The sequence below is a fragment of the Hoplias malabaricus genome, chromosome X2 (assembly GCF_029633855.1).
Source record: "Hoplias malabaricus isolate fHopMal1 chromosome X2, fHopMal1.hap1, whole genome shotgun sequence".
Classification (NCBI taxonomy): Eukaryota; Metazoa; Chordata; class Actinopteri; order Characiformes; family Erythrinidae; genus Hoplias; species Hoplias malabaricus.
Window position 1 is genome coordinate 19,045,679 of NC_089819.1, and position 23,190 is coordinate 19,068,868.

General features: G+C 39.7%; 1 protein-coding gene across 1 annotated transcript in view; it reads right to left on the minus strand.

Annotated features, from left to right (window-relative positions):
• The window catches only part of LOC136676674 (adhesion G-protein coupled receptor V1-like), a 138,626-nt gene that overhangs the window by 86,492 nt on the left and 28,944 nt on the right, over positions 1-23,190 (minus strand). Inside the window, exons 20-48 of the mRNA XM_066653831.1 lie at positions 22,735-23,108; positions 20,446-20,622; positions 19,582-19,762; positions 19,051-19,244; positions 18,832-18,961; positions 18,392-18,475; positions 15,973-16,112; positions 15,138-15,747; positions 14,485-14,700; positions 13,556-13,771; positions 13,231-13,475; positions 12,329-12,510; positions 11,403-12,211; positions 10,762-10,971; positions 8,335-8,465; positions 8,049-8,148; positions 7,646-7,825; positions 6,618-6,781; positions 6,328-6,415; positions 5,369-5,447; positions 5,103-5,241; positions 4,552-4,693; positions 4,166-4,431; positions 3,879-4,054; positions 3,233-3,360; positions 2,749-2,927; positions 2,140-2,286; positions 1,863-1,943; positions 582-846 (exon numbers count right to left, since the gene is read on the minus strand). Of these exons, the coding sequence (XP_066509928.1) occupies positions 582-846; positions 1,863-1,943; positions 2,140-2,286; positions 2,749-2,927; positions 3,233-3,360; positions 3,879-4,054; positions 4,166-4,431; positions 4,552-4,693; positions 5,103-5,241; positions 5,369-5,447; positions 6,328-6,415; positions 6,618-6,781; positions 7,646-7,825; positions 8,049-8,148; positions 8,335-8,465; positions 10,762-10,971; positions 11,403-12,211; positions 12,329-12,510; positions 13,231-13,475; positions 13,556-13,771; positions 14,485-14,700; positions 15,138-15,747; positions 15,973-16,112; positions 18,392-18,475; positions 18,832-18,961; positions 19,051-19,244; positions 19,582-19,762; positions 20,446-20,622; positions 22,735-23,108 (6,033 nt within the window). The remainder of the gene's footprint in view (positions 1-581; positions 847-1,862; positions 1,944-2,139; positions 2,287-2,748; positions 2,928-3,232; positions 3,361-3,878; positions 4,055-4,165; positions 4,432-4,551; positions 4,694-5,102; positions 5,242-5,368; positions 5,448-6,327; positions 6,416-6,617; positions 6,782-7,645; positions 7,826-8,048; positions 8,149-8,334; positions 8,466-10,761; positions 10,972-11,402; positions 12,212-12,328; positions 12,511-13,230; positions 13,476-13,555; positions 13,772-14,484; positions 14,701-15,137; positions 15,748-15,972; positions 16,113-18,391; positions 18,476-18,831; positions 18,962-19,050; positions 19,245-19,581; positions 19,763-20,445; positions 20,623-22,734; positions 23,109-23,190) is intronic.

Genomic DNA, 23,190 nt, shown 5'->3' on the forward strand with positions numbered 1-23,190 from the left:
TGCATTTATTTTGGTGTGTAAACAACATGACATACAAATGTCAAGAACTGTCATTCATTCATCTGTAACCCTTATCCAGTCCAAGGTCACGGTGGGTCCAGAGCCTACCAGGAATCATTGGGCGCAAGGCGGGAACACACCCTGGTGGGGGCGCCAGTCCTTCACAGGGCAACACACACACTCACACATACGGACACTCGAGTCGCCAATCCACCTACCAAAGTGTGTTTTTGGACTGTGGGAGGAAACCGGAGCACCCGGAGGAAACCCACGCGGACACATGGAGAACACACCAACTCCTCACAGACAGTCACCCGGAGCAGGAATCGAACCCACAACCTCCAGGTCCCTGGAGCTGTGTGACTGCGACACTACCTGCTGCTCCACCGTGCCGCCCAAGAACGGTCATATTCAAGATTAAAAACAGCGTTATGCCTCTTTTACATAGTTATAGGTTTTTTTTCTCCCTGGTATTGACATTGTCCCCAACTACTCTGAGGGAGAACTACAGTGAGTTAAATGTTATAAGTCTATGCATGTATTTCTGAGAACACATAATGTAAAGTGAAAAACAAGATTACCTTCAGTGACTACTAGCAGGAATGTATCTCCTCCCAAATAAATGGATTGTACTTGTTTGACTTTAGCATTGACTGGCAGTGGCTGAGGATTCTGGAAGCTCCCGTTGCTCCACTGATAGATCAAACAGGCGGATGAAGCTCTGTTCCTGCAGGCCGCAAGGTACTGTTCATTTGCACTTGCTCGGGTGAAGGGTGAGAGAGTGGTAATGTTCTGCAGCTCCAGAGTATGAAGGAAGGTGAGTGAATTCCTAATCCACCCAAACACCTGCACAGAGAGAACATTGCTTAATATCTACAACAGCAGTTCATACATGAAAGCAGAAACTAAAGAATGCAAAAGACATATAGAGAAAACAATTAATCATTTTTACTTTTGCACACCAGAAATGTACACAGTATGGCCAAAGGTCTATAGACAACAATCACTAGTATCAGTAGGTTATTTATGTCCATTGCAAAACCACACCCTACTGTGGGACAGCTTTAAGACAAAGCCACCAGAGTATTTCAGATGTCTTGAATGGCATTTCATCACTCCAGAAAAAGCAGTCTTACAGCTGCACAGTCAGTGCTGGAGGGCTTCATATCCATCTAGCCCATGTTTGCCATTGAGCATGACGATTTTAAGTTGATATGCACTTGCTCCATAGTGCTTCATAGTACATGCATTACTTTAGAGAGTTTATACGTTTGAGTAACTGAACATCTGCGTCACACGTGAAGTGGTGTCTATAAACGTATGTGGTGTAATGTAGTATAATGTTCATTAGAGCTGTGCCATATTGTATCGTTCGCAATAATATCATCATTTTTAAAATGATAAAAAGTCAATATCGTGATATTCTCACTTGTTTACATAACATCATGCAGTTACCCATAATACGGCATACGTTCTATAAATGAGTCATTTAGCCACAGTGAAGTATGGTGGAAAGTGACTCATATTATATGTACAATAGACCATTTGATTATTATTATTATTATTATTATTATGAAAAATGCTATAATTACCATTAATATATATTAAATTTATTTAATTTAATATAATTATTATTAATGTAACATTTATTTTGTTGCGATAGTCTGTTCTGAAATTAATAAAAATATTTTTCAGTGTGTTGTAATATCATCAAGAATATCATTATCGCCAAAACACACTGAAATATTGTGATATTATTTCAAGGCCATATCGCCCACCTCTAATGTTCATGTAGTGTAAACATGCACTCTCTAAAATGAAAGCTAACAACAGATTTAATACCGAAGGTAAATTTACTCTACCTCGTTTAAAGCAATGAAATATAGCTGAGATCCGACTGTGAAAGGCTTAATGTCATAACTTCCCACAGTCAAAGTTTGCTCCTGGAAAAGAAACAGAATAATGAAAAGACTACAAAACACTATGACATCCACGCATTAACAGAGCAAGCCACGGGTCTTTTTTTAAAGCTAGTAATATTTTCACAGAGTTTTCTGAGTAAAAACAGAGAGGGAGTTATAGCTTGTGCATGGCAGAGAGAGAAAGAGGGCATAGATATAGTGACACTGATGGACTCACTAGAGTAAGATTGAGGTCAGGCTGGAGGCGAAACAGGCTGATGTTGGCAGCAGGCGACTCGGCGGTGTCTCCGTGGGACACTGCCACATAGGAGGTGCCATTTACGGTAAAACCCACACAAGAGGAGGGCCTCTGGACACTCACAAACTACAACGGCAAGAGACAAGAGACACATGGACTTTTCTCATGTTTCTTTAAACCAACATTTATACTGGCTCTTCATACCAACATCTCCATTTTCATTTCTGTGAATTATTGATTAAGTAATAAGGAGAAAGTAAGGAAGACATCTGGAGCTAGTTTCCCCAAAAGAGCTGCAAGCGTTGAAATAATCAAAAAAAAAAATTTTTTTTTAAAGGTTTTTAACCTGATACTGACCCTGCCATCTTAACTGGATCTTTGAGGTAAAATGTATGGAAATGCCAAGTCAATGCTATTTAAAAAGTATAACGAATACATTTAATTTCCCTCCATATTCATACTTTAATTCCGAGCTCAAATGTCTGTGTATGGAATAAAATAAATCATTGTTACATAAATGAAATAGTAGCTTTTGTTTGTCTCGCAAGAATTATAGTTAATATGGAATGATTCTGATTAATTTCTTACCTCAACAGGTACAAACACTCCCTGCCAGCTGTAGAGAATGATCTGGTCCTGGACTGAGCTGCTGTTCAAGCTTCCAAGCCTCAGAACCAGAGCAGAATCTCCACTGGGCACAGAGCACCAGCCCACAGGCAGAGCGTCTCTGAAGCGCTGAGAAACAGCCAGGATTGGATTGTCTCCCTCTAATAAAACAATATAAAGTATATTTTAATACACACCATACATTTTGCATTGTAAGGAATTTCTAAACACACATATTGCTATATTGCATTATGCTATATATTTTGTGTGTTTATATATATATATATATATATATATATATATATATATATATATATATATATATATTTTTTTTTTTTCCATTTCCCTTTAGTTCAGTTAAGGGTTAAATTAAATAAATAAAACATGGTGCACTGCAAGCTTTATCAATTATAATAAAATACAATATTGTTGACATTATCATTGTGTATTAGTGTAATTTTCTTACTCATCCCAAAGGCTGTGTCCGACTGTGTCTCAAACTCCACACTGACTGCAGAGTCCAGTCCATTACTGCGAGACACTGTCAAATACACCGTACCTGCAGTCTCCTCTACGGTCAGAGAGCTCAAAGTTCTGAACACAAGCACATACAATGAGACCAATCAGCTGACTGTACTGCAAATTGACGTTTATTTTTGTGTTTTTACTACTGTGCAAAAGAAAACAGTTTAACACTGTAAATAAAGAAATACAGTAAAGAATTCTAATATGGATTAGAATGGATTGGTTCAGTTGGCTTTGTTCCCGACATCCTGACCCAATAACAGCAAAGTTCTCTTTAACGTGGATCATACCATGTTTTCATGTTTTAAAACACAGACAAGAATATTCTGTCTAAAACCACTGAACTCAATGTCCTATCAGGTCTGGACATATATTTCACTCCGATTAGCTGAGGCAGGTAGTGGATGATAAATATAAATAATGGACATTTGTTTTTTGGGGCTTTTTGTAAGTGCTAAAGCTAACCCACATTTAGTTTATTTGTATTTTCTCTAATATTCATGGTTTTTATTCAAACCTTAGTGCCCAGATCTCATGTTCTCAGATGTCTAAGCCCTGTACAGAGTACTGTGTATAGGTGTGTGTACCTGTTGCTGGATGGGGCTATTCTGAAGAGTCCAAGTGGAGCCTGGTTCTGCAGCACAGTGATGAAGGTCTGCGTGGGCTCTCCCAGTCGTGCTCCACCGGTGGGGTTGTACAGAGTCACCGTGAAGGTCTCATTCATTTCTGGCTCTGCATCCAAAACTGCCCAGATCTCTACAGTCTACATCATAGAATATCATTAAAATGACAGGGAGGAGAACGGGTTCTTTTAAGTAAGCTCCCGTCAGTCAAAAACATAGGAGATTAGGTGTTCAGACAAGTTTTTGCTGACCTTATATCTGACCCCATCCTCCAGAACTACAAAGCCCCCAGATGGTGTGAGGTCATCAGGGTAGAGTGTGCCATTGGCATCAGTAATGGAAAACTGGACAGTGACTGTGCCGAATATTCCCTGAGGTGGATTCCGAACAATGTAGAGAGTGGCCACACTCTGACCCAGACCAGACACTGAGGTGGGCTCCCTCAGCAGGAAGTGCTCACTGTTGTTGAAGGAAATGATGCCGTGGCCATCATCATTGGCCATGATGCTTACAGTTGCTATGGGACATGAGCACAGGGATGGTCTAACTTAGCTCATGCGTTGATGTTATTGCTGGGCATCTATTATCTTCTCACATGTAAACTAAATTAACCTTCTGTAGGATTTGTATTACTAACCTGTAGTGTTCTCGCCAAGCTCAAGACCTGATGAGGGATTTGTTAGAATGAGCTGAAACTTCTCATCACCTTCTGGAATGGGGTCATCCAAGATCAGCACCTCTACAAACTTATACCTCTCTCCATTGACAAAGTGGAGCATCTGCAAATGAATTATCACAGGGTTAATGGGTAATACAATTGTCTGTATATATATTTTTGCATCTGTATTGTTGTAGATATCATGACCACTGGGTTCTGTGGCATAATACCATTTTAAAAACACAGAAATTAGAGAAGATTATATCTGTTTTTGGTGTGAATTGTAAACGTCCAGTTGATACCAGGTGTGTTTGTAAGGAACAGATAGCAAAGTAAATGTATGTATCAGTAATTGTGTAGCTAGCTATTTACTTAACAGAAGTTAAATTCATAACCTGTTAAATAATTAAATACCTAATGGATAATATTAATAAATAATCATAATAGTGTCATAAAGTGCGTACAATGTGTCTGCTGTACACATGTAGAAGTATTATCAAATGCCATGAATGTCAATATACATGACTCACTGAAGCAGTAGCATTGTAATCCAGGCCCAACTGAGCCTCTAGATTTTGTGCATAGAAGAAGAGGGAGACATTTCCATAGGTTCCAGCATGACGATACGCCACCAAGGTTACAACTCCAATCGTCTCATTCACTTCATAACTACAGAGAAACAATAATGCCACATAACTGTTAACTTGTAGGCCAGCTCTGTGGCATCTATGAACATAAATTTTGACAGTAGTTTGTTTCATGAATTACTCATGAATTACTCTGTAGATGCACTTACTCTATGTTCTGCCAGCTGATGATTCCTCGGACCCCGTCATTAGCATTGATTCTAACCTCTGCTACCAAACCTAGAGTATCTGTTGACACATTAAATCCACAGCAGCAAACAATTATACTTCCTCACAATTCACACAGCGGCATTTCAGTATATCATTACAGTTTGGTGCCCAAGCTACAGCACTAATAAACTAATACAGCTAGTATCTAAAGGAAACTAACACTGATCCATACTTTTGATTTATAGTCAATTACAGCACTAAAGAAAAGTTTCATTACCCTTCATTTACCTCATTCCCAGTCAAACCAGCATTAAGTTCAAGTTATTCATTATATCAGTAAAAAGATAACTCATTCAAACATACTAAAAGATAATAAAAGAGACAAAGGGACTGCTAAAGACTGCAAGAACAAAAATGTCTTCAGATAAACCTAATTTACAAGAAATCCAAAAGACGAGCTTTAATTTTTCTGTTTTGCAAAGATTTATGTGAGATCCAGAATGTATTCTAGGACCAACCTTGGAAATCTGTGTTATTTTGTGTTAAATGTATGTTTTTTTGTTTTTATTCTGAACACTGAAAATTAAAACTTGTAATTTATGGCTGTTTTACTGGAAATTAAAAAAAGAGTTTTACTAAATGCTATTCAAACAAGGTTGTGCTAATTTAAACCTGCTAACATTTTTGAGACTGCATCCATCAACAAATGTGCTCTACAAAGCAGACTGGAAGGCAGGCATTCTATGTACATCTTCTGATCGTATGCAAAAACACAAAGCACACCTGTATTGTTACCTTTTAGAGTATAGCGCACCTCTAGAGTGAAATGAATGAAGGAACAAAGAGAAAAAAGATGAAGGAAATCAGTGCTATACAAAAGAAAGAACAGGAAAAGAGGACATGCCAAAGAATGTGTTGTAGGAAATTAGGTGCAACAAAAATGTTCATTAGGCTGTACCTAGCTTAGTGGCAGTTGGGGCTGTACTTATCAAAACAGCTGATGTAATGTTGACCAGGAAAAATTCCTGCAGCTCAGGAATACTGTCCTGTTTAAAGGCAAACATCAACATGTCAGCGCAATAAGAACTCCAAAAAAAATATCTGCTGTTCTGTTTAAGCATGCAACAATATTGTTATGCAATGATAAAGATAGTTTGACAGTGAAGGTAATTCTAAATTCTATATTTCTCAGATCAGTTTGAAGAACTGGCTAAACACGATTAGTTTAACTTCTGATTAGTTACTTACATCTATAATTGTAATTGGGATGGACACAGACGTTTGACCGTCCTGCATGACCACAGAACCTGAGTCGTACAGAAAGTCCTGACTGGGTTCGGCTAAAGCCCCCTCAACCTGCCTCAGGTCCTGTAGAGAGCCCTTCACTGTCTCATAGCTGATATTCACGGCTCCTGTGGGCAGAATCACAGCACTGAGCAACAGCAACATTCCTAAGATCTGCTTCTCAGAAGTGTAAAAATAATAAACGCATGATAATGCATCAGTCTCATGAACTTGGAATTGTGTAATAAATTCAAATGGATTCCAGCAACGTTCAGTAAGACATGCACTGTCTTTGCCAAAATAAATTCTTTAAAAAGACTTGATGTAGTTGTTACAGATTGTATTCCAAAAGTCTGGGGGCTCACAGCAATGTATTAAGTGAATGTAGAAAAACGCATACTACACTTTAGTAGTATTAACGCTTGCCTTGCAGCTCCCCTGCACAATTCATGCTTGTTTGCTAATTAGTTTGTGGTGTTAAATGCTGTGGTTTTATGAGCATGAATGGGTGGCTTGTGTGTGGTGAGAGTCATGCATGGGATGGTCTATGTGGGTGCCATAATCTGTGCCTGTTCTCCTGTGTTCTTATCTCTCATCAGGTTTTGATCACATGTTCAGTTCTGTTTTCTCTTCTATGTGTCTTTTCACTCTCTCTTCCATAGACATGCACCTGTGAGCCCTGAGTATTCCTCTGAGTGTTACCCCATTGTTTTCTTTTTGTCCTAAATAAAATAATCTCATCTCTCTGCAAATACCTTCACCTTCTCATCTCTTCAGTTCTCGCTCTTGCTGCACACCCAGCCAAACCCTGCTCTATACCATTGTTCAAGTGTAATTTAGAGCTCCCTTAAGCACAATGGCTGTGTCTCTAATGCCATTACAATATAATTATGCCCCGATGACTTTTTTTGCTACTGTTATGCAATTTAAGAACAACAAACGAACATTTAACTCTTCAAATAAGAGCATTACTTTTCCACACAAGAACAAACCTGAGGCTCCAAACTCTCTGTTAATGTAGATTCTAACTGTAGTGTTTTTCTCTTCCGTGGATACACTGCGGGATGATGGGGCGATGCTGAGCATTCCAAACGGCTCATCACTGGCCTCCACGCTGACCACTGCCTCGTGGCCTTGAATGTCTAGAGCAGCTGCCCCTGTGACTGTCACACCTGTGGGACACAGACAGAGTGAATCAGTTGTGCTGGTGCAAAGACCCTTCAATGTAAATGCATGGGAGTGAAAGTATTAACAGTAAAGGTATTGTAAAACAGTAGGGAGCTGGAGCATCACTGAATGCTGAAAGCTTTCAGTGCACTGAAGCACTGAAAGCTCCAAGCTCAAGCTCAACTATATAAACTATAACATAGTAATAAACAGCAACACAATGCTCACCCTTAGTTTGAATATTAGAGAGGACAACTCTGTACTCTTCTCTCTCCTCAGGGGTGCCATCATCCAGTAGCTGCAGCACTATAGTGTCATTCAGCATCCCCTATTATCAAGCACAACAGAACATGTATATGCAAGAGTATATGTGAAAAAAAACAGAAAGGTAATAAAGTATTCATTTGTGATCTAGAGTTTAAAATGTTATTGTTGAAAGAAATAATTACATTTTTATTTAAATAATAAAAGTCTGTTTGACTGGTTTATAATGGAATGAGGGTTTTTTTCTTACTTCACTGAAGAAGAGAATGCCGGAGATATCCATGAATGTCAGAGAAGGTTGCGGGCCCTCGATTCGCCACTGCACTGTGACGTTTCCTATCGCGGGAGGTGTTCTTTCCACCAGCAATCGCACCCTTTGACCTGCAGTATACAAACTAGCTCATGCCAAAGTCTGACAGATTCATCTTACTTCTGATTAGAGTCACCATTCCCAATGCCAAACGTGGACAAGTGGGGTGTAAAGCCACAAGCATTGGACTGTAATGCAGTAAAACGGCATTCTCTGGAGTGATGGAGCTCAGTCCAATATGAGTTTAGGTGGTGTCCGAGATTCAAAACCAAACTTTCAATACCCGTACCTTAACACACTAATGGTCTTGTGTCTAAAAACAATCAAATCATTACTGAAGCTTTTAGCATCTACTTTAAAGGCTTTCCATGAGAGAAGTAGCTGCTGGACGAGCACGTGTTCTCAAATATTAGAGTGGATGATGTATTTGGTTTGTGTGTATGATACTGTTTTACATAAAAAAAAAATGTAATTAAAAAAATTTTAATGAAAGTATGTTTTCACTGGCAACATTTCTATATAGAATAAAAGTAATGGGATTCAAAAGAAAAGGATCCAACTGCCCTGTCATCCATGTGTAATGACTCCTGCCTTCCAGTGTACCAGCTGTTCCAGTAACACCGCTAGACTCTTTCATCTTGTCTCACCATAACAGTGCATCACTGGTTACTACAGAGCGCTGAATTGAAACGTGATCTTTCAATTACATGGCAGGTTTCAAATGCCTTTACACACATACCTACAGGACAGGCAACATTCATAATTAATGCTCCAAATCAACAATATATGTCACTCAAGAACAAGGGAGTGATGTGTGCACCTGCAGCAGAGGAAGATCAAAAACTGAAGAAGCAGGAGAAGCACTGATGTAATTCTCCTGCTTTTTTTTGGTCATTTAATATTTTCATAAATAATGTCACAAAATTAAGCTGATAGATAATTGAATAGACAATAGAGATGGACAATGCACATTTCAAAAATGTTTGAGATAGTAGAATCAACTGTATATAGGAACGTGTTGTTATTTTAAGTTAGTATAAGCATTAACTTAGGTTGCCAAATACATTAAAATCACACTGTGGACATCAATGAAGCCCCCACAGTCTCTTCTAATCAAATTAAATTTCATTTATTATCCAGTTCAGGGTCACGGTGGGTCCAGAGCCTACCTGGAATCATTGGGCGCACGACGGGAATACACCCTGGAGGATGAGCCAGTCCTTCAAAGTGTAACACACACTCACACCTACGATCCACCTACCAACATGTGTTTTTGCACCCGGAGGAAACCCACGCGGACTCAGGGAGAACACCCCAAACTCCTCACAGACAGTCACCCGGAGGAAACCCACGCGGACACAGGGAGAACACATCAAACTCTTTACAGACAGTCACCCAGAGGAAACCCACGCGGACACAGGGAGAACACACTAACTCCTCACAGACAGTCACCCGGAGCGGGAATCGAACCCACAACCTCCAGGTCCCTGGAGCTGTGTGACTGCGACACTATTTGCTGCGTCACCTTATATATATATTATGAGATTTAAAAAGCTATTTATCTGAGCAGTAAGTGTTTATTTGCTAAAAAACAAACAAACAACATCCAACATTACAATAAAAATCAAACAACACTATTCCAGTGTGATATTGTGTGTGTGAATGTGTTGGTTTAACGTTTTCCAAATCTCTCCTCATTGAGTCTGGTTATCATCCAATACCTAATTTTAACGCTTAATAAATAATGATTTTAAATAATGTTTACTGTTGATTTAACAAATCCATGCAAATCAAGGAGAATCTGAACAAAACATTGTTCTTCAAACACACTCTCACCTACTACTTTATAGAAAAAAATTATATTTCTTATTTGTTTTATATTATTATTTTTTGTATTTACAGTGATTATATATAACTTTATACAAACACCACGCGTACTGACAAGTCATTATTTAAATTTATATAATTATCTTAGGTGCCTAAGACTTCTGCACAATACTGTATATCTATGCCTGCCTTTGTCTGTAATTTACCCTCTGTGTTTTTAAGATTTGGACTTTTGAACAGCCATGGTGTTGCCTGCATATTATATCCAGGGTCCTGGGGTTGGGTGTGGAGTTGAGGAGTTGGGTGTGTTCGCCCCGTGTCCGCAAGGGTTTACTCCCACAGTCCACATAGTAAAGGTAAATGTAGCCTACACTCTCCATTTTGGCTAAGTCTGTATACCTGATTCACTATATATTATTTTTAACAAAAATTCATTTTCATAATGTATTTGTGGTAAGACATCATATTGTATATTGCATGTATTTTTCATCAAATATGTCTGGTACTGATGACTGACAGGAACAGTATTTGCACACTAACCTTCTCTAACAATAACAGATCTTGAGGCTGGGTTGAAGCCCACGAGGCCAGCTGCATTGTCATTGGCGAGGATGAGGATGGTGACAGTGTCTGAGCTGGGCAGAATACGGCTGCCACCCTCAGTCCTCACTAGACCAATCCGGAATGTTTCATTATCCTCTGGCTCAGTGTCGTCTGTGATGAAGAAATCAATGGTTTTCCTCATGTCACCTTTGAGTGAAAGAAACACAGGACCAGAAGCTGTGATACAAATTCAAATTCTACCATCATTTCATAATACGAATCTGTTTAAAATATTCAAAATAAAAGTCTGTATCAGTGTAGCAAACTGGGGAATTCAGAATACACCACAAATATGGAATTAAATAATGTTTTTTGACAATAACGTAGTTCAATAAGACTTCTAAAACATTTTCAAAATATTTAATTTATTGCAGTGTATTTTTATTATTATTTAAATTGTTCTAGCCATGTTCTACAATCTCTTTAGATTTATCATTTTCAGTGCTTGATGTGAATTAGCTTGTAATTATTTTAACAGCTCACAAAACTATACAATTCTAAAATGTACGTTGGTGTAGTTCTTTCAATTTAAATCCTCTTATGAATATGAGAATGTAAATATTTGTTCTAAGGACTACCTTCAGCAAAGATGAGTGTCTCTCCTGTGCCATTAAAGTCAGCGTTGGGCTTTGCACTCCCTCCAACATACATCCACTCCACTGTGACCTGTCCTAGACTTCCTCCAGTCCTTTCAATGACCAGCGGCACTCTGGTGTGTGGCTCCTCTCTCACCTCCAGATACAAGCCTTTCTCAGTAGCATTAGAGCTAATGCTATAGATTATAAACACTCCGAACGCATCCCCATTCATCCCTATGGTCACCCGGGCTGTGCCAGGCTGCCCAATTGTGGGCAAGTGCTTTTCAGCCACAGTCGTATTAACCAGGCTAACCTTCAAGATTTGTATCATGAAACTCTCATCCACCTCTGGTAAGGAATCTGTAAGGATTGACACGGTGAGGTTGGCAACACTTGACCCGTCCAGCATGGTTGCCGTCTGTGCCGTCATGGTAACATAATCACTCCCGGCCACAGCCTGCGAGCTGAAGAGATAAGCAGCAGCGGTGGTGTTTTTGATGTAGGTGAGTGTTTGGGTACTAGCAGAAAGCTGATTAGCTCCAGAAGTTACCCAGAAGCATGTTGGAGTGGAGGTGTCAGTAAAAGAAAATGCTTGGCAGGCTCTTTCTCGAAGACAGAAGGCAGCACAGAAATTCAGGTGGTCCCCAGTTGATGTGATGTTGATGGGCCTTCGGGTGGCACTAGTGGATGCTCCAGGCAAGGGCGAATTGTAGTAGATCAGAAAGTTGTGGCCGTTTCTCTGGGCATTACCCACCACGTCCAACTCAAAGGTGCTGTACAGAATCTCCAGGAGACCAAAATTACCTCCACTTGAAAGCATAAGAAAGTTAAATAGACATTAATTTTACTGTAATTCTTTTACAGTAATGAAATACACTTGCACCAGCCTTTACACTAGTCATCAATAAACAGATATGTTTGCAGACCTTCTCCGAACAGTAATGTTGGCTGTGTACGGTCCTTCCAAAGGCTCCTGTACTCGGTAAACTGCCTGCTGAAAGAACACTGTTCCATATGGATTGTCATTTGCAGGAATGATGATGTTCACCACTCTTTCGGCACCAATGCTTCCACCGTTTGTGGCACCTGTAAGCTCCACCTTGATGATCTACAATATACAGATTACCAAGAATACACAATTACCAGCAAATGGTTAATTAACATAAAAAAGCAACAGATAATTATTGTAATTATTGTTAAACATGGATAAAAAAATTTGAGAAAATTAGCTTTATTCTTAAGTGCGGTAAAATTACAAAAAACATTTTTTTGTATTTTTAACAAAACCATTTAAACGAAACATTTATTGTGTGTCTGCATTAGTGCTTGATTAGACTGGGGAACACGGGGAAAGGAATTCTACAATCAGCTGTACACCTGCAACTATAATTCTTGGAGAGGTTTTTGTCTCTCGAAACATCCTCATCACTGTGTATGTAAAATAAATGATGACCCCTGCAGTTTCACAACAGCTCTGGATCTTTAAATCCTCTTGATCATTGCTCCCTTTACAAAGGACACATGCATTTTTATGTGTACTTTGTTTATCAGCTTTGTTTTCCAAACTAAAACCCATATTGAAAATATTTTATTCCATTTGCTGAAAGTTTTGTTCGCTGTTGAGTTCTGACATCACAAGAGGATAAAACGTAAACTGCTTTATTCCTTTGTTCAATCCTTTGTTAAAGTTTTAATCTTTCTGCAAAGACTTAGTAGATTTAAATAAATTTCCATTTAATATGCCATCACAAATTGAGTCAACATCCCCAAGCTATTGACAGACAATATAAAAGCACAGTGCAAGTCAACAGAATAATATTATGCTCACCTCTTCAATTTCTGGAACATCATCAGCCAAAACCTCCACTTTCAGTGTTTTCATGGTTTCACCTGGAGCAAAGCCGACCTCGCCAGACAGGGGTCGAAGGTCACCAGTTGCAGGTCTTCCATTGACAGTAGCTTGCCACTGGACAGTCACAAAACCTATTGTACCAGCATTCCTCACAATGGGCAAAGAGACTTCAAATGCATTCACCCCTGGCTCCTCTACAGTGATGGGATCCGGCTGAAAGACTGAGCAACAAACAAGACACAGGCATCAGACTTCAGACTCGTAATGAATGTAATCATGGAATGATGGTGCTTCAACTGACCGAAAGATCCATACGGATCATCAGAAGGAAGAATTGTGATGATGGCCTGCGTGAGATCTCCCAGGAACGCTCCTCCTGTCGTCTGGTTGAGAAGTTCAATGCGGAAGGTCTCCTCCAGTTCAGGCACCACGTCGTTGATGATAAGTATGGGAACAGGTTTACTGCTCTCTCCCTCCAGCAGAACCACGTCAGAGGAGGCCACACTATAGTCCTCACCTACAAACACCAACACAATACTGAAGATACTTGCATGGATAAGGATTACTGTGTCAAAATAGCCCTCCATAATATATCAGCAAAGGAAGTAAAGACCACCAAATGAAAAAAAACCTAATTTACATGATTTCCACCTTACACCAAACATAAATTATCAGTCAAGACATTTGAGTGTCCAAAGTCTAGCCATGAGGCTAATCCGGTTGTCCCTGTATGCTTTGTATGCCTCAATAAATGTTAATGTAAGTACAATGATCTTTTTGTCAATATTCATATTTTTAAAGCAACTTTAAAATAGAGCGCAGTGAACTGAGTACCGCACTGTAATGAACGTCAGTCAGTGACAGATTCTGTAAATAATGAATATTGAAAATTTGTTTAAAAATCATATCGTTATTGAAACATTCTATATTACACTATATTGATATTGAACTACTGTCCAGCCCTAGTTGTGGGAATTGGAACTGGTTACCTTCCTGACCCAAGCCCATTGCCCCAAACATAAGGCCATGGCTGCCCCCAATCGTAGACTCAAGTCAAAATTCCAGGCCTGTCCAAATGGATTGGCAGAATGGTGTATAAAGTTTGAAATATATTATAAGACTAAATTATATACATTTTGCATGATAATTAAACCCTGCTCCAATTAATAAACCAACATAGTTTTTATTTTACTACAAGAAGCATCCAATTATTGTTTTATTTCTACTTACCAACTCGTGCAGTCAAGGGTACTGCACGGAACTTCACAGACACGTCAGCAAAAATTCCTCCAGTGCGCGTTACGTTGATAATTGGCCCGACATAATATTCAGGCACGCTCACTGCAGGAGAAGAGAGCTGTAGCACCCCAAAGGCATCATCACTGGCTTCTATAATGACCTGAGCCACGGACATATTCCTTAGGCCGAGTCGAGGGGACAGAGCAACTACAGGAAACAACATGTCATATATGTTTTAAAACTTATGACAGCTGGCAATTGTAATTGTAAACGTGTAAATCCATGTAATACGTTTTAAAGTAGTCATTTTGTACTTGCAATTTTCATTTTACCAACTCTCCCTTCAGCAAGCAGCACATTGCAAACAAAATATTTAAAAGCAAAAAAATCCTTGAAAAAAAAAAAACAGGTTTTCTAATATCTTCCACTGACTGGTCCTAATGCTTTGTTTATTTTGAGACATCCCTATGATTGTGACTGGTCCTACTGCCTGCAAAGAGATCCTCCACTCTTAACGTAAGCAGTCCACTTCACACAGTGGGCTTCTACCAGTGTTAAGTAAGAAACACATGTGCAGAGTCCTTTCTAATTATATCTTCAATAGTGCATTCCATAATAGTTGGATTCAGTTTAGTTTTTCTCACCTGGTCTTGCTTGAACACCCTCCACCAGTGTGACGCCGCTGAGCTCCACAAACACAGACTCTGCCCTCTCTGGATCTTTGTCATCCAGAATCCTGACTGTGATATTTGCTTCACTCTGATTGGCCAAGAATGTCACAGAGTCTGAAACAGGTATAAAGTCATTTCCAGCACTTGCTCTGCCAACACCTTGAGTGCTGTAGGGCTCGGGGTCTGTATCCCTCAATGTTCGGTAAGACACTCGTACTCTTCCCATTAACCCTCTCCTCCTTTGTATCATCAAGGTGACAGCAGTGTTTGATTCTGCCACATGTACTGGTCTGCTGCTATCTGCAAACACAAACTGGCCATAGGGGTCATCGCTGGCCAGAACATTCACTGTGGCAACCGTCTGGTTCCCGAGTCGTCCGTGGGAAACGTTCGATAAACGGACTCTGAAACTCTTGTCTAGTTCAGGGACATCGTCCTGGGAGATTAGAAGGTAAATGCTCCCATTGGTCTGTCCCACACCGAAAGTCAAGTTGCCAGATCTGTAGATAAGCTCTCCTTCAGAATCTGAATCTGCCTCCCAGTGTACAGTCACATTAGACAGAGCTCCAAACATCCGAAGAACCTGCGAGGGACAGTAAAGCGAGTGTCATCGTCTGTATCACTGCTCTGTGGAGATTTAAGGAATACCCCAGTGTTTTATCAGTCTAATGTCTATCTGCAATTAAATTACCATGTGAATGTTCCCTACAGACAATAATTTCAACACAGTTCTGTACACTTAAAATAAAATTTTAAAAAAGTTTATGTTGCTATATCTTGTTCCATAGTTATTGAAGATGGGCCTGACCTGTAAGACCACAGTACTCTGCCCATCCTCAGGCTCTGTCCCATTCACAGCCAGAGAGTTAGGACTAAACTGGAAGACCCCATGAGCCTCATCAGATGCAGAGATGGTTACAATGATGTGAGACGCAATTCCCAAATTTGCTTCAACAGAGAAAAACAAAATCAGAAAATTAATTTCATTCAGATGATGCAGACTTAGAAAAAAGAAGGTGGATTTCTTAAGGTGGAAGGCGACACAAATTGACCAACCAAGAACCTCCAACACAAGGCCTCATGCATGATAGCTACTTAGTTTTGGATGATGAATCCACTTTAACTATTGGATGGAACAATATCAACCAAGAGAACTGTGTTCCACTGCTACACAGAACAGTTCGGGGGGGATTTATACCCTGCCACTTAGCCCATATTTAGCATTGTCCTTGATTACATTATGCTTATGACTTTCTAATTGTGTTTCATGCCTTTTTATTGTAATATTTTACTAACACAATTGCATGCTTGAATCCAAAATGGCCGCACCTTAAAATAGTTAATTTCATTATTTATAAAATGTCCAAAAACCAGCAATTCAGTTAGGCTAAGACAAACTCAAAAGTGAAAGAGTAAAATTAAACACAAATAAGGAACTGTAAATGAGTCAGTGTACGTGTACAATCAATGTAATGCTAAAAGTCTGAGCTGTGCTACTGCAGAACATATAATACCCCACTGTGGTAAAGATGCTGGATTTACACATATTAAGAATCAGCAAAGCTAAGATGTCAGCCTTAACACAAACTTGAACAGAGCATGTTGTATGTGTTTTAAAAGAGGTCCAGTGAGAAAAGTGAACCTCTTGACATTCTCAATACGTACCTTACCACTGCTGCTATCCTCTCAACATAATGATTATTTACTTTTCCCACATTTCCCCTCTGAGTGTTCATTGGCTCCAGTGCAGTGTAAATAGCACAGTAGACACTAGTCTTCAAGTTGCAAGACGCCACTAAATAAGGATGTTTTACTTGGGCGCTGAGGTGGACATTTACAGCTCTTAATCTGGAACTTACCAACAAGGAGCTTTGATTTAGGAGAAAGTCTACACTGGCTAGACAAGAAGCAACCAAAAGAAAACAAGGGTGCATGCACTTAGCAGTGAATTAGCACCAACTTTAAGACAAACTGTAGGCAAAACACACCAGTCAACAGCTATTGAGTTTGTCTCACTTGCTGCCAGTGGTGGCTTAGAAGCATGAATGGCAGACGCTTGGGAAAAGAGTGGCTATATATGTGCTCACATATTTGACTCCATCAAACAAACAAGTGTTCATGAACTCATTACACAAGACCATGGTCACGTCTAATCACTCAGTAAACAATCGGGTTCACTTCCCACCTTTAACACTGAATGACCATCAAACATCCATTAAAAATTAAAGGGCACATATATTTGGCATTATAGTATAAAGTTGAAATTTCAAACACTGTTTTCAAATAAGTAAAACAACATGCTTAGAAAGAGCATGGCTAACAAAAGCATTGTGTGTGTGTTTCCCCAACCAAACTATTATTAAGAACACATGTTGACAATGCTTTGGGCCACATGTGGTTAGAGTGAAAACATTACAATTGTGTATAGGGTCAGGCAGTGTTCCCAAGGTAATACAAATTACAAAGATCGGTACAAACATTTATTTGGGACTGTTTTCCACAAAATAAACCACGGTGATTCTTGGACTTTCAGGTTATATTTAAGAAATTATTTTTTCTATACATTTACTTTCTTCATGTGTCTTGCAAAAAGTTGCTGGCATTTTTTGTCTGTGTGTTTTGAGAGGGACTTGTATTTTAATGTGTAGGTGAGCCACTCCATTTGTGTCTAAGATCCCTAGTGGAACATAACGTATTCAACATGGGCCAGCCTCTTAATGGTTTTTAATTAGTGTTTAATTTGGCTGCTTTATTTTGTTACATGTATTTAAACTGTTTTATCTTTGTCTTTTAACCCTGTTGAAGGCTTAGTTGACGAAACATATTGGTATTTTATAAAATCTACAGTCTCAAGTCAAAAATGTTGCAGGTCTTTGCTTTTTACCAAGCACAAAGTTGTGCCAGATTCTTTTACCTCTGCAGCTAACATCAAAATATTAGTTGCATGTAATTATATTTGATGATTTTACAGGGAAAATGTATTGCCAATATAAGCAAAGAACAGTCAGTAATGTATCTCAATGTGCTGACCAGGACCACTCAGGTTGGATATGAGACTGGTTTGAGGACTTGCCCAGGACTAAATTGTGGGACAAATAGTGTGAAAAAGCCATTTAATTCAGTTAGAACTATAATTTCTACCTTTTAACTGTTCTTACAGCTGCATGTTTTTGAAATGGATCAGTTTGGGTTTTAGAGGAAGTTAAGAAGTTGGTCAGTGAGCTTACCGTGGTGATAGTGAAAGGGTGGAAGGAGGAAGTCATTGTCACTCTCTCCACTTCCACTGCCTTCTCCCCCAAAGAACAGATCCACTGCACCACACAGAAACCACACAGGACAGGGGCACACAGGATCCACACAAGGATTCAAGGAAATAGTACAAAGGTCCAGTTTTCCATGATCATGCCCAGATCATATGAATGGAATACAGTTACAGGGCATGCAAAAGTGACAAGGGGAACACATAAGGAATAGAAAAGTGTAAGATAAGTTCATTGAAACGTTAAGGTAAGCTACAGATATCTAACAGTAGAAAAAAACATATACCAGCCAGTCAATACAGTCATCATAATTAGGCTGGTATAGTCAGGTTATATCTATGAATTACCTAGAATTTTTTAGAGTGAACACAACAAAAGATAAGAAAATGAAGCCAGAGGTGTCTCACCTCCCCCTTCAGGGTTGTAGAGTTCTACTCTGAACACTTTTTCCAGCTCTGGCACTGAGTTGTCTATAATAGACACATTGATATATTTGAGTCTCTCGCCTGGAAGAAAATCCAGTAACCCATCAGTGTCCTGTCAGAGAGAGAGAGAGAGAGAGAGATTGTAAATACTTTTCATTTTCCTCTACACTATGTACACAGTTAGGAGACTGTGGTAATTACCTGGTAATCCTTTGGGCTGATGGCTGTTAATGGGACAGTGCGATAGGCCACCAGCACCCTTCCCAGCAGCCCCTGTGCTCTAGCCACAGGCAGTCTGAGCACACCGGCCTCCTCTTGAACAGTGACTCGAGCCTCTTCCCCAGCAGGCCGGATCATAGCCTGATCAACCGGAGCAGTCTGGAACTGCAACAGACCTGAAACAAGAACAAAGCAGTTCAGAGAAACGAGCTGAGATTGTATGCAGCAATGTCACGACAGTACACACTCACTATCACTGGCCTGGAACATCTGCATTGTTCTAAAAATACCAATTTGAAATAAGTATGACAAAGCTATGATGTTACTGGAGCATATTCATGACATTTCTGGGCGTGATTCGCCACACTAAACACTTACGATGATCTACAGTATGGTTAGTGGTCTCTGACTGTACACCAAACTAGGAGATATTCTGGAGAGCGTATAAATAGGTATAAATACTGTATTCTAATTCCATTAAATAACTGAAATTTAAGGCTTGGCCACATTTACCATAAGGGTGGTCACTGGCCTTGATGGTCACATTGTTGGCAGCGTTATCTGGATCGATGCTGGCTCCGCTGGTTGGTGTTGAGCCTCGTTTCCCATCTGCAGAGAGAGCTGACACCAGCCGCACTTGGAAGAACTCATCAAACTCAGGGATGTCATCATCCAGCACCAACAGATTCAAAACCTGAGGGAAGCAGGAGAATAAGGTGAGACCTACAGGTCTGTACACAGTCTCTGAGGGTACAGAGTCATCCAGAAGCAGTTGATTACTTTATTTATACAACACTGACTGTGAGGGATGCGTAATATATTGCTGTTACTGTGATACTGCTTTTGCAATACAGATGTTCTGAAAGGCTGTAATATGTAAATGAGCCTAAAAACCTTAATCTCAGTGTTTTTTTCTGTGTTCTGCAAACTTGACCAATGAGCGTTTTGAGGTGTTGAGGTCACTATGCAGCCTTTAATCATGTCACATTATTGTTTCACTACTATTATGCTGCAGTGTACATCACAATGATAATATTTAGCTGTATAATTGTAATCCTAGTACCTCTCCCATATCACACCCATATCTACCATTAAAAGGTGCCATAAACTAATAACAATAAATCATAAAACTTAATAAGTTCATCAAAATTACCCACTAGGTGGAGCTAAATGTTAAGAAGCTAGAGCTGTGACACAACAACAATTACTAGGTTTAAAAACATTAAATCATAAGTCATGGCATCGACAGCATGACCTGTTCTTAAAAAGCCCTTGATGACCTATTGGCCGGACACAGAGCACTCTCGGCTGAGAGTTTCCTCTTCGGGAGGTCCCCTGGTCATTAATGATGGATGACTGACAAGAGAGCTGTATTACCATGTAGCGCTGCTCCGGCAGGAAGAGGATGGAGCCTGTGGCATTAGTGAAGTCTGAGCTGTTGGACACCGTAGCTGGGGAACCAAGCTGTGTGACAGTGTAGTTTACATACACAGAGTCCAGAACTCCACGTGTGCGCTCCACTAAACAGGACACGTTGGAGCCCTCCTCAGATATCTGGTGATAAGAGTGGACACAGGATTGATGACCACATGCCCAAGCTCAAGCTACTCAGATGTAATACTATTAGAAATAATTAGGCCTACTCCGCTGTATCCATCTGTGTTTTATCACCAGAAAAGCCTCAGAAATCTAGAGCTATTACTGTGCTACTATACTATAACATGCAATTAGTAAATTATATTGTATATTTACAGTTGATTATATGACAACATTTATTTACTTTAAATTTCAACAGGTTCAGTCATGTAAAATAAAAATTGCAATACATTTATTCATTCATTTTCTGCAACAATTTCATCCTGATCAGGATGGTGGTGGGTCTGAAGATTACCCAGAATCACTAGCTGCAGGGCATAAACAAAATCGGACAGGGCACCTATCACTCACACACTCACACACAAGGATACTTTTTTGAATAGCCAATCCACTTACCAGCGTGTGGATTTGAACTGTGGGAGGAAACCTATACAAACACAGGGAAAAACACGAAACTCCTCACAGACAGTGACTCAAGACAAGGAAACCCTGGAGCTGTGTGGTAAAAACTACCTGACTGTGCTGCCCCTTTTGAATTATATCATGTTTTTAAATACTGTTAGTACTAACTGTAATTCTAAGAGTCCAGCTATGGTAACTTAACTGAATCAAGATTTTAAAAAATAATAAAAAAGTTAAAGCATGGAATAAGCTACATGTGTCACAGCACCTCTTTCTTTCCATCTGCCATTTTAATCTTTTACTTTCTGTAATTCTATTCTGCGCAGCGTCTAATCAGATACTGTACAAGGCTGAGACGGTGCTGTTATCCTACAGAGACACTGATGTCTTTCTGCATGGGTTTGTAGTATGGTAACTTTCACTTTTCCTGTCTGGTCATAGACTGATTGGCTGAAAGAATCGCAGGGACAAATGCCATAGCGTCTCTCTTGTCTGTAAGTGAGAGGTAGTCCTTCTAAAGGAATTCTTTGGCCAGGTCTGCCATCTGTTCTGTTAATCGACTCAGCCATCGGAGATGCCACGAGTCCAATCTCCCTGAAGAGTCCACCGTCAACTCCTTCCAACCAGGCGTGAAGACAGATTAAATATACACAAGGACATGAGTTCACAAGCAGGGGTTCACGTTACATGCTTTTACAGAGCCAAGCCAAGCACAACTCTACCAGGACATACTTGTCTATTTAATCAACTAATTCTTCCCAATGCTGAGTAAGGATCACATGAATAAGAAACTTTAGCGGGGTTGCTAAGCCGGGAAAGTGAGAATATGTTAGTGAGATTCTCATTTAGAGAAAGTTAACTCTTTGTTCTGCGCCAAATATAAACTAGCATGGATATGAAAAATCTATTGTTGCTGTAACCATTAGATTTGATAGCAGCAGTGATAGCAAAATCATGAATATATATGAAATTAATGAAATTTCTATGTAATTAATAATGTAGATCTAGCTTGACTAGTAGTAACATTTAATTTAGATTGACACTCAGGTTTGTTTTGGTGTTCCTGGGGTTGTTGGTTCATACCCCACCTCAAGTCACTGTCTATGAGGAGTTTAGTGTATTCTCCCTGTGACTGCATGGGTTTCCTCTAGGCGCTCCAATCCCACAATCAAAAACATGTACTTGTAGGTAGACTGTCTGTTTAAAAGTGTCCACAGGTGTCAGTGTGTGAGTGTGTGGTACAGGGTGCGTTCCTGCATTGTTCCCAATGATTCACTGAACCCAATGCGGCCTCAAATTTCATAAAGTGGTTACAGAAAAATGAATGAATGAATGAATGCTTATTGTGCTAAATTACATTTAAGTTGTATAGCAAATTGGCAATGGACTTATGAGGCTGAAGATAAATTAAATATTTGCACTGATATTAAACCTCATATCTCCACAATTATATTGGAAACCGACTTTTTATATTTGTATGTAAGGTAACGTAACAACTTGTTTTCAAGTCATTTTCGGTTCTGTTGGTCTCTTCATCGTATACTTGTAATAAAATGCAACGTGCAACAAGATTTTTCAAATTATGTACAAAAAGGAACATTTTTCCTTTTTCATTAAAATTCCATCTACATGTAAAGGGTTAAGAAATGATGTAACGACTGTCCTTACATCTGGGATGCATGCTCCAGTGAACCCAAACAGGCCATTGGCATTGTCGCTTTTAGTAACTCTGAGTCTGGCAGTGGGCCGAGGAGTAGGCAGTCGAGCTCCGCCGTGAATGGCCACCAGCTGCAGGTAGAACACCTCCTCTCCCTCCTGTTCTTGGTCATCACGTGTCTCTATCACAAATGACTTGCGCTTCTCCTCTTGGCGATATGCCAGGTATCCTGACACATTCCGTAGGTCCATCTTGGCAGGTTGTCCGTGGAGTTCGCGAATTTCTTTTTGCTTCAGGCGGCTGGAATAGAGACGTACGTCCTGCAGCAGGCCAGTGAAGAGCTGCTGACCGTTAGGGTCTGAGCCAATTAGCATAGGAGCTACATCTGCAGAAAAACAGGACACTGAGTGTTGTTCATTTGTAGCTTTAAACAGTATGTCTGATCTGAATTTAGCTTGTTAGATTTG